The sequence below is a fragment of the Ostrinia nubilalis genome, chromosome 21, assembly GCF_963855985.1.
Source record: "Ostrinia nubilalis chromosome 21, ilOstNubi1.1, whole genome shotgun sequence".
In the NCBI taxonomy this organism is placed as follows: domain Eukaryota; kingdom Metazoa; phylum Arthropoda; class Insecta; order Lepidoptera; family Crambidae; genus Ostrinia; species Ostrinia nubilalis.
Genome location: NC_087108.1, coordinates 10,058,441 through 10,069,600, shown reverse-complemented (window position 1 = coordinate 10,069,600; position 11,160 = coordinate 10,058,441). Strand labels below are relative to the sequence as shown.

Sequence of the window (11,160 nt, the reverse complement as noted above, 5' to 3'; positions counted from 1 at the left end):
ACCCATCTCCCTTCTGAGCCATGTTTACAAGCTGTTTTCGAGAGTCATCACGAATCGTCTCGCACGTAGATTCGATGACTTCCAGCCTCCCGAACAAGCCGGTTTCCGGAAAGGTTATAGTACCATAGACCACATCCATACGCTGCGACAAGTTATACAGAAGACTGAGGAGTATAACTTGCCACTATGCTTGGCGTTCGTGGACTATGAGAAGGCCTTTGATTCGATTGAGACGTGGGCAGTGCTGCAGTCTCTCCAGCGGTGCCGTATCGACTATCGGTACATCGAGGTTCTAAAGTGCTTGTACAAAAACGCCACCATGTCGGTCCGAGTACAGGAGCAAAGCACGAGGGCGATTCCTCTACAGCGAGGCGTAAGACAGGGAGATGTTATATCTCCGAAACTCTTCACCGCGGCATTGGAAGACGCTTTCAAACTCCTGGAATGGAAAGGATACGGCATAAACGTTAACGGCGAGTACATCACTCACCTTCGGTTTGCCGACGATATCGTTGATAAAATATAGTGAGGAAATTAAAGGAACAACCTGTGCCGGTTTTAATGCTACCAGCGCCCTGGGCTTGACTTCTTTCTATGGCGCCCCCTAATAGTCATCTTCGTCAATCGACATTAAAATATGTAGCAAAGCATGATGCATTAAGAAGCAGTTCTGGTTCTTTGATACGGTAGACTAAATAGATAGTTTTGAATCAGTCAAATGGTTTTTATCTAGAAGCATGTATCAAAATCACTTTCCTGATTTTTGCAGTTAAAGTTGTTTTGACCTGTGTTATGAGGTTTGACTATAACAAACAATCGACCGGATAAGGTTTTAGATGTCAATAAAACAAGCTATATGTTTGATGCATTTTTATTTAACATACGAATTTCACTTACAAATCTAGATTATTGACTGGTCATACCAGATGACACGGTTGTTTACAACCAGATATTGCGTGGAAGTGTGTTTGGTTCTTTATTACAATCTAACAGTCTTTGCGTTGGAAACTACAGTTTTATAAATGCTACTGCCCAACATTAGTTACACACGTGACAAATTTCTTCAAGAAAAAAAATTACAGCTGGAAGAATTCAAGTTTGAGCAGAAATGTGTAAGCCAATCTAAACCCTAACCCGCTGGGTTAAGTCACAATTCGCGCCAAACACACAACGCCAAGGTCAAGTTACGATGCCAAGTTACGCGCCAAGTTGCTTGTAGAGCAGGGGCACGTAGTCGTCGTACTTGGCCTGGTAGAAGTTCCCGGCGATTGGGTCGCCAAGGTTGTACTTCTTGGCGAACTTGGCGATGGCGAAGTTAGCGCGGTTGTCACCGGACCTGCAAACGATATTAGAGTTGAATGGATTGGTGTAAGGTTTTAATTGTCAGGGTAAAGTGAGCTCTATGACGTCGCAATACCGGCTTTTACCCGTGGTCCCCCCAACATGTCCCCCTGGTGGGTCCACGGGTAATTTTTTTTACCCGTTGTCCCACCGTTCTGAACTGTGTTTGCCAGTTATCTACACTCATTATAAAAAATGTTCTTGCAATTATTAATTTCGATGTATCCTTATTCTCAAATAAATATGAACTTAGGAATTAAGTCTTATAAATCTATGGTGCCGTATAATTATTTTCTATAATTAATTATAGATTTTTTTATAGTATTATAGATACCTAGGTAACATGCAATGTTTGCCACTTAGTGCGGTGGGACCATGGTTAAAATAAATTACCCGTAGACCCACTGGCAAACACAGTTCAGAACGGTGGGACAACGGGTAAAAAAAATTACCCGTGGACCCACCAGGGGGACATGTTGGAGGAACCACGGGTAAAAGCCGCGCAATACAGTAGACTCAAGTGTACGTTAGGCGGGGCTCTTCGAAGCTCAGAGCGTATAGGTATAGGTGTGACCATTGCATAGTTGTTGTAGGTCAAAAGCTGTATCGTCTAAATGTTAGAGTAAAATGAAGTCTGAAGACAGCCGAAGTTCCTCGAAGGCTATTGCTCAAACGCTGCTTTTTGCAGACAGTTGTCATCAACAGGCAGCGTATCAATATCAATGCATTATCAGCAGGCCCCTCTTTCCCACTGGGCACTTTGGGCACGTGCCCAGGGCCCCGCGACCGAAGGGCCCCTCGTCTACTCAATATACCTTTCTCAAGATGATATGGCCCCCCCTTGATCCTTAAGTGCCCAGGCCCCCTAGTAGGTTAAAGACGGCTCTGATTGTCAGCTTTGCGCCGACGCTATAAGGATGAAACTCACGTATTAGTTAGGCTGGGCTCGCCACGTTGTCGCTAGGCAGCATATCAACGGATAATGAACTTTACTCCTGCGCTATAAGGGTGAGACTCACGTGTTGGTAAGGCGGGGCTCGTCAAAGTTCAGTTTGCCAGGCTGCTGGTACACCAGGAAGACATATCGGTGGAGACCAGTGTCTGGTGGAGGACCGGAGCCGACGTAGGCAGACAGCGTCTCGCCGCTCGCTACGTTCGCTCCGGGTATGTTTGCTACAAGCCAGTGGTGCCATTCGCGGGCTTTGGGCTCAGTGCGGGACGGCGCGTCTGGATCTGAAGAGTGGAATAATTTTAGAGTTGATTATTGTTAAAAAAAAATACATACTGCCGCAGATTGCATTTTACAGACAGCAAGTCGAGTGTAGCATCTTATTCAGTTGCAATAGAGGCGATTTTACAACATCGTCTGTAGTTCATCTACATCCAACCATTTAACCTCCTTTTTTCTCAAACGCGTCACGTGTATGCAAAGTGAGTAGGTTTCTTTACGAACGTAAATGTACAGGGTGGCCCAGAAGAAAGTTCACTTTTGAAAATTCAAGGAAACGAAAACTGTTCATTTTTGTAGAATTTTAACTATTGCAATTTGAAGGAAATTTTGTGCAATTTATTTTAAAATTTACTTTCTTTCATAAATTTAATCGTACATGTGATTCCCTTGACGTTTACAACATTCGGTCAACATACCTACATTAAAATTTTGGAAAACTTTCGTTATAGTTACCTCGAAATGGATTCAGGATTGATGAATGCTGCAGAGTTTTTGGATTATTAGAGTATACTCTGCTCTTAAGGTAACCCCACAAAAAGAAGTCTGCTGGAATGAGATTAGCGCTTCTTAGAAGCAGTGAGATTTCACCCCTGCTTAATTGGTTTGTTGCATTGAAAGGATGATTAATTTTTGAGAGCGCTATACTGGTAGGCTGAAAAGCTTTTTGATTTCAAAGCTGCAAGATTCGCAAGGCTATGACCGGAGCACTTGGTTTCATCAAGATGGGGCTACGTGACACACTTCAAATGAGAGCATTTAGATGGTAAGAGACATGTTCCCACAAAAAAATAATTTTAGGCAGGGGTGACATCTCCTGGCCCCCAGGAAGCCCTGATCTCATTCCAGAAAATTCTTTTTTGTGGTGTTACATTAAGAATAGAGTGTACTTTTATAATCCAACAACCATGCAGCAACTGAAGCTGAGCATTCGGAAAAAAATTGAAAATAGGTTTCGAGGTAATTCTAACGAACGCATTTCAATATTTTGATGTATGTTGATCGAATGTTGTAAGCGTCAAGGAAATCTCCTGGGCGATGTAATTAAATAAAGTTAAATTTAAAAATAAATTGCATTAAATTTCCTTTAAATTGCAATAGTTAAAGTTCTATAAAAATGTACAGTTTCGTTTCCTTGAATTTTCAAAAGTGAACTTTCTTCTGGGCCACCCTGTAGAAATGTAGACAGAACCTTGGCCACAATGGTCATTATGATATCAAAAATGTAGGTGATAAGTTTTAGATTTACTTTCTTATCGCTTACATAAATTATTTCATTCGAGTACAGTGCGAAAACAATTTTTCGACTTCAATTTCGTACAGTAGGTACAGCTACAAAAGGACCTACAAAATCATCAGTTTTTATAAGACACAGGCAAACAATTTTGCTTAGTTTAGGTATTAATAATTTTACCTTCGCACACTAACCTTAATTTAAGTAAGTGAAATCAAATGTATCTAGGCTAAGTTTTATTAAGTAATAAATTTATTCTTATTCTTATTCTTATTCTTATTTTTATTGATTGTAGTCTGGATACGGGCAGCGCCGGACCGGTCACTGGAAATCCTTAGGGGAAGCCTTGGTCCAGCAGTGTCGTAATTTAAAACGAACCACTGGTCATTGTGAAAATACTTGGGGAAGGCCTTTGTCAGCAATGAACTTAGCGAACCCAATTTTATTCAGGTCCGTGGGTTATGCCCTCGAAGTGGACGCCTCCGATTTCGTTCTACTGCGATAAAATGTATCAGGTACAAATTACTTATTTCTTATTAATTATTTCAACGAAATCAATCGAGAAGGTCCACCACGGGGGCAAAACACATCGGGGGCATAACCCACGGATTATTTTATTCTAGTTCTTACCAGTCATTGCCAGTGTGTAGAACTTGTCATCGCTAGCATCCCACGAGACAGTGTTGTCCCTTAGAAACGAACGATCATTGTGGAAATCCTTGAGGGAAGGCCTTTGTCCAGCAATGAACTTAGCTGAAAGAAACGAACGAACCCAAATCTAGTTCTTACCAGTCATAGCCAGTGTACAAAACTTGTCATCACTAGCATCCCACGAAACAGTGTTGTGCCTTTGAAACGAAGACCGGTCGTTTTGGAAATCCTTGGGAGAGGCCTTTATCGAGCAATGAACTTAGCTGAAAGAAACGAACGAACCCAAATCTAGTTCTTACCAGTCATAGCCAGTGTATAAAACTTGTCATCACTAGCATCCCACGAAACAGTGTTGTGCCTTTGAAACGAAGACCGGTCGTTTTGGAAATCCTTGGGAGAGGCCTTTATCGAGCAATGAACTTAGCTGAAAGAAACGAACGAACCCAAATCTAGTTCTTACCAGTCATAGCCAGTGTATAAAACTTGTCATCACTAGCATCCCACGAAACAGTGTTGTCCCTATGAAACGAAGGACCGGTCATTGTGGAAATCCTTGAGGGAAGGCCTTTGTCCAGCAGTGAACTTAGCTAAAAGAGACGAACGAACCCAAATCTAGTTCTTACCAGTCATAGCCAGTGTAGAAAACTTGTCATCACTAGCATCCCACGAAACAGTGTTGTGCCTTTGAAACGAAGACCGGTCGTTTTGGAAATCCTTGGGAGAGGCCTTTATCGAGCAATGAACTTAGCTGAAAGAAACGAAAGAACCCAAATCTAGTTCTTACCAGTCATAGCCAGTGTGTAGAACTTGTCATCGCTGGCATCCCACGAGACAGTCGGCACATCCTTCACCTGAGTCGGGGTGAGCTCGTTGCCTTCTTCCACCACCACTCCGCTGGGGTATTTCACCTGCGAAGGGCACATATAAGTATATACTCGTTATTGTACACCAAACACATAGAACTCTTTCTATAGTTCAAATAGAAAGATTCTTTATTTTAATTGTAATGGAACGCGAAAGTTCAAAGCTGGACTATTCCCACCTCTCTTCTTCTTCTTCTTTTTTGATGATGTTGGCAATACACGTCGAGGTCGACTTGATTTGTGCCATTTTCAAGTATTTATGTGATACGAGTTACAAAATGAGATCAAGTAATGATATAATGAAGGATGATAGATGATACCCCCTTCCCACCCTTTGAGTCTCAGTAAAGTTGTGGTGCTTTACTGAGACCTCCTATGGACAACTTGAGAGAACCAGAAGAATCACGATGCACTGTTTTGCTTCACTTGCCCACACTCATGCACGTTCACGAACACTTAATGGTTAATAATCCACCATTATTACACATTAATAGTCGCCCAAACACGAATTTGAGGAAATAAAACAAAACCGCTAACATGACGCTTCAGATTCCCGCCAAGAAGTCATATTCCCACCTCTCGTTTCCACCACTGCACTCCTGTGTAGCCAGGATCTATAGTTTGACAACCCATAAAACCCAACCAACCCAAAAGCATCCTATAGTTTTCTGCTTAATTTCGTTACGAGTGAAACAGAGAATAAGCTACCCCCCGGGTCTACTCAACCTTCACTGGTTGGATCACTTGGATTTCATTAGAGGCCAAACTGTAGATCCTGGACACGGTAATACTATCTATACAGTATTCCAACTCGGCCATATTTTTGAAATAAATGTCAACAGTCGCGCGGTACGTCACAGTATGACAACATGCGATAGGGCTGCCCACCTACAGTACCCAGTTTAATTACATCTGCCCACTTAGAATTTCTATCTAGTTTTGTGATTGTATTTTTTTATTTAGTTAGACAAACAAAATACTTTGTGAATGGAATAGGTTAAAAATGTGTGTTGTTTTGTGATTAGTAGATTTAATTTATTTAAAACTACTTAAATAATTTTGAAACTTTAATAATCATAAACATAATGATCTGTTACGTTAATTTCGGGCGAACGAAGTCGTGGGCAAAAGCTGGTTTAATACAATATAATTTTCATTTCAAATCAAACTGACTGAAAATGACAATTTGACTAGTTTTTGACCAATTTGACCGTAAATGGCGGTCAGTCAAATTCAATCAGTTTTGTCATTTTTAACACTTGGCCACCGACGTCCATTCGGCACATTCGCGACACCCCCGACTTTTGCATACCGAGCGCATAGCGAGATTTGAATTTCGAAAGAAAGTTCTTGTTTCGTCTGTTTATATGAAGTTACAATACTGTATGATATTATTACCGTGTCCTGGATATACAGGAGTTGCAATGGTTGGAAAGAGAGGTGGGTTAAGTAGTCCCGTTCCACCCCACAAAAAACAGACTAGAGGCAAAGAAATACCAAAAACGGGCTCAATAATTTTGGTCTTAGCTGTCGTATGTAGGATATACATTTTGGCCGTAATTAACCTGTTCCAACGTCACATTTCAAGGCCCGAAATAATGTATTAATCGCTTTTTTCTGTGGGTCTATAATACATAAGCAGGAGTGTAACAAATGATCATTACAGCCAATCCTATAGCATTAAGTGATAATGAGGTAAAAAATACACGTTAATCAGTTGTTTTGATCACATGTCACATGTTGGTAATGATACATCCTGCGACAATCGTCGGTTAACGCGACATAATTCCGTGATTGTGTGTTATTCAACTGTAGTTACGTCTATTTCCATTGCTAACAAGCAATTCTCGATTATTGAATGTTAAGTACCTAGATACTAGGTACCTAACCACACATAAATTTTGTAATATCGAATACGATAATGTGTTTTATCAACTTACTACCCCAGTTTAATTAAAAAGGGTAAATAAATGATCTAAGATCTTTATAACTATCAACACCCTTTTGGTATTTTATAAAGATCACCCCAAAACCTAGACTCTTGGCTTGTGTTGTATCAGTGTGTTTTATCAACTTACTTATTACCCTAGTTTAATTAAAAAGGGTAAATGATGATCTAAGATCTTTATAACTATCAACACGATTTTAGTATTTTTAAAGAGCGCCGCAAAACCTACTCTTGGCATAGAAAAGTTCGTATTCACTCTGCTCTTGGCTTCGACTCCTCCCTAAGAAAATGTATATTCTAAGGAAAGATGTTGATAATACTCATTGCACATGATTTTACCCCATAAATAACCATGCCAGAGCCAATGGTTTAAAGTTGAGTTTAAAGTAACCTACAAGACAGATTCTTCTCAAATGAGAGACAATAAATCTGCGGCATTTTGTATAGAAAAAATAATCACGGAAGTGTAGAGTCAAATATCCAAGTTTTTACTTTTGTTCGTTAACAATGGCTAATTGGGAAACAAAACCTTCAGTGTATTGAATGAGAAATATAATGGTTATTACGATAAACGTTTAGTTTTTTATTGATACAAGATTAGAGTAGGTATAACTATTTTAAACAGAGGTACGCAGAAACATAATATAACTTATAAGTTTCTTCAGTTATTTTCGAACCCCAGGACGAGTTCAATTCTCAGTGGGAATATTAATTGAAAAATCACTGCGAAATTGGTCCCGGTTTGACTATGCCACTGCCTATACGTTTGAAGCAATGTTACATCGTTCCGATAATAATTTTGTGCATGTCAAGGGTCAGATAAAGGTCGATAGAACGCAAGTCGAACTAAACAAAATGCCTAAATAATATTTTGATCCTTCGTGCCGGGTCGCGCGACAAGCGCAGTTGAGACTTGAAAGCCTTCTAACTAAAGCAAGAATGGCCGCTGGCGCAAAAAGTTTTCGAGTGACGTGTGGGCAGGCCCATTCGGTGAACCAACGATCTAGTGAAGTAAATTAATCAGAAGTGAAGGCTGTTGGGGCAAAAAGTTCTCAAGCGGGCGCGGCGCGGCGTGTGGGCAGGCCTTATCCTCTCTATGGACCAACGATCTTTTGAAGGTCATGGGAAGCACCTAGACCGACGGAGCAGGACCGATCGTCGTGGAAATCCTTTATCCAGTGGACGTCCTTTAGGTGAAACGATAACAGTAATTACAGTATTACAAAGTGAATACAGTGGACCCCCCGGACATTTTGCAGGGCAGTGTCGAACTATCGAATTCGTCGGATTATAGAGTACTGCCTAAGACCCCCTATAGTCCGGATTTTTTTACAAAAGAGTACCTTGTAATCCGACAAATTACAGATCCAATGATAAGATTCTTTATACATACATATTATATACATATGTACATATATGTACTCTGAAATACCAATTATACTTCATTATGTATGTCAAATTTAGTAAATTAAACAACAATAGAGAGCTTACGTTTTATTATAAAATTAACGTCATTAATGCTATAGAACTTACAAAAAATATGCAATAACTTTTCATGCTTAGCGAATACGTATTCAATAATAAATAATAGACCATGTCGGATTACAGGGGGCGCCGGATTAGACAGGGGCCGGACTACCGGGGGTCCACTGTAGTAATTACATTATTAAAATAGCTTGCAGAATTGCTAAAATCAAGTGGCTGTGGGCGGGATAGCTCGTAGAGACGATGGCCGTTGGGGCAGAAAAGTTCTCGAGTGGCAACCACGGGCCGGAAGACGTAGCAAGGGCAGGCCTCCTACTAGGTGGACCGGCGATCTGGTGAAGGTCGCAGGATGACCCTGGATGTGGACAGTGCAACGTTATAAGGCTAAGGTTAAGGTTTTCCATAAGAAAGCATTTTAGGAGACCTTTGTCCAGCAGTGGACATCCTTTAGCTGAAACGGTAATAGTAATCACAATATGCACTCACCTGAGCCAAAGCCGCCGGCGCCTTAGCCACCACATCGGGCACCACTTGGTGCGTCTCGAACGCCTTCGCCACGGTCGACATCGCTCGCGCTAGCACCCTAAAATTGACCATAGTGCTGTCTGCTATTAACAAAACGAGCGCACATCTCAATATTGTCTTCACTCTCAACATTTTTAATCAATAACGCGTCAGCTACGACCAGCGATTGTTGAGTAACTGAAGTGTAAGCCTCGCTGGACCGGTTGGCGCGTTATACTTATAAGTACATGTATGTAGAGAAGTCAGATAGGTAAAAAAGCACTTAAAAAAGTGCTTTTTTATCTCGCACTTTTTGCGCTAAGTTGATTTATCTCAATGTTGTGTTCAACTGTTGCTAGCCTGTTTGTAGTGATATGATAGTCAATGCAAAAGTAACTAAACTAAAGCTGATAATGTTGATGCTTATTGCAATATCTTGTCTAGATATAACTAATGTATGTTGTGTAATCATAATGTCCACTTGACGTTACATATGGAGCGAAACTTCAAAAAACATTGTTTATGTTCAGCAAAAAATATTAACATTAAAAGGAATAAAGCATTCACTAAGTAGCTAGTATTATTTTAAAACATGAATAATGTTTAGTGCAATTTCTAACAGAAAAATCTTTCAGCAATTTCATAAAACCACTTTTCTACATACAAGTACTGGATAATGACAACACATGAACAAGTTTAAGCCAGTGAAGGTAGACATAAGAGAGGTGGGCTCGGTCACACACACAAGGAATAAAAAAACAAATGAATAAACATTTCACACTTAGACAAAGTTTGTTTTGATTTTTAGCAACTGATTATGTAACTTTCGAAAGTTTTTATAGTTAAAGAACATTATTTGCATGTATTATGTTGTAAGTAGTATTGAAACTGGATATGATTCTAGGGGCACATTCAGCAGCAAAAAGGTGACCCAAAATATGTATTTTTCAAGAAGGATTAGAAAAAGTATCAATGGTTGAATTTACATTTTTGAAAAAGTAGCAGTACCTATATTTTTGAATATGGCACCTATTTTACATTAGATAAAGATAAACCATTTTGCTTAACTGCTGTTTAAAAAATAGTTCCTAAACTACTGAAACATCTTCTATTACAGTTTTACAGTGTCATCCATTTGTGAAACCAATGTCTTTATCATTTATTCAGTTCTGATAAACATGGATTGTTTTGTAAATAGGCATCATTATGAAAAGTACTCATGTGACTTTTTCTTGGTTATGGTACACACAATAAAGATAATTAACAAGATTATAGTGTAGCAATTGACATACAAAATCATAGCAAGGATGAAACTGAATTTTTCTAAAGTTTTAATGGGGTATATAAAACTAGAATAGCAACTTAAACTTTCATACATACTAAAATAAATCCATATGGATATAGTATATTAAAGCGCAAGGGACTCATCTAAGTTGCAATTTAATATCCCAAAATAATTTATTTACGGGACTTAATGTTGTCCTGATTTCTAACACACGAATTAAATTCTGTGTTGTTTTGTTTACCTACATGGTTCATCAGTTTCGACTTTCGAGCCAATTTCAAAAACTTTTTAAGGTTTTCTTGTCTAGATAGCAATGGCAGCGAATGCAATAAATTATCTACATGGAAACATCGATAAAGAACCTACAATTACATAATGCAGACGCGAACAAATACAACAGAAGGTAAGGTTAGTATTGAAAAGGGACATTCGTTCGACTTAGTTGGTTGTAGTTGTGGCACAATTTAATTGCGATTTTAAAAACGCTTTGGTAAAAATAACTCACCGATTCGATAGTGATGAATTAACAGAAGAAGCAGCTGTTTATTTGGCAATTTTTATCAACTTTTAATCGCCACACAAAACGTCGAGAAAAATCGGCCGGCAATTTTTGACGTTTTA

General features: G+C 39.5%; 1 protein-coding gene across 4 annotated transcripts; it reads right to left on the bottom strand.

Moving 5' to 3' along the window:
• Positions 1–855: 855 nt before the first annotated feature.
• Positions 856–11,160, bottom strand: LOC135082366 (protein D2-like). 4 transcript variants are annotated; one of them, XM_063977161.1, is made up of 5 exons: positions 11,045–11,160; positions 9,237–9,358; positions 5,239–5,362; positions 2,361–2,574; positions 856–1,336 (listed from the first exon to the last, which is right to left on the bottom strand). In XM_063977161.1, the coding sequence occupies exons 2-5, from the start codon at positions 9,345–9,347 to the stop codon at positions 1,198–1,200; spliced, it is 588 nt and encodes a 195-aa protein (XP_063833231.1). In that variant the 5' UTR covers positions 9,348–9,358; positions 11,045–11,160; the 3' UTR covers positions 856–1,197. The 4 variants fall into 4 exon arrangements, with proteins under 4 accessions (XP_063833231.1, XP_063833232.1, XP_063833233.1 ...); XM_063977162.1 differs by having other exon boundaries at positions 9,237–9,355; XM_063977163.1 differs by having other exon boundaries at positions 9,237–9,333.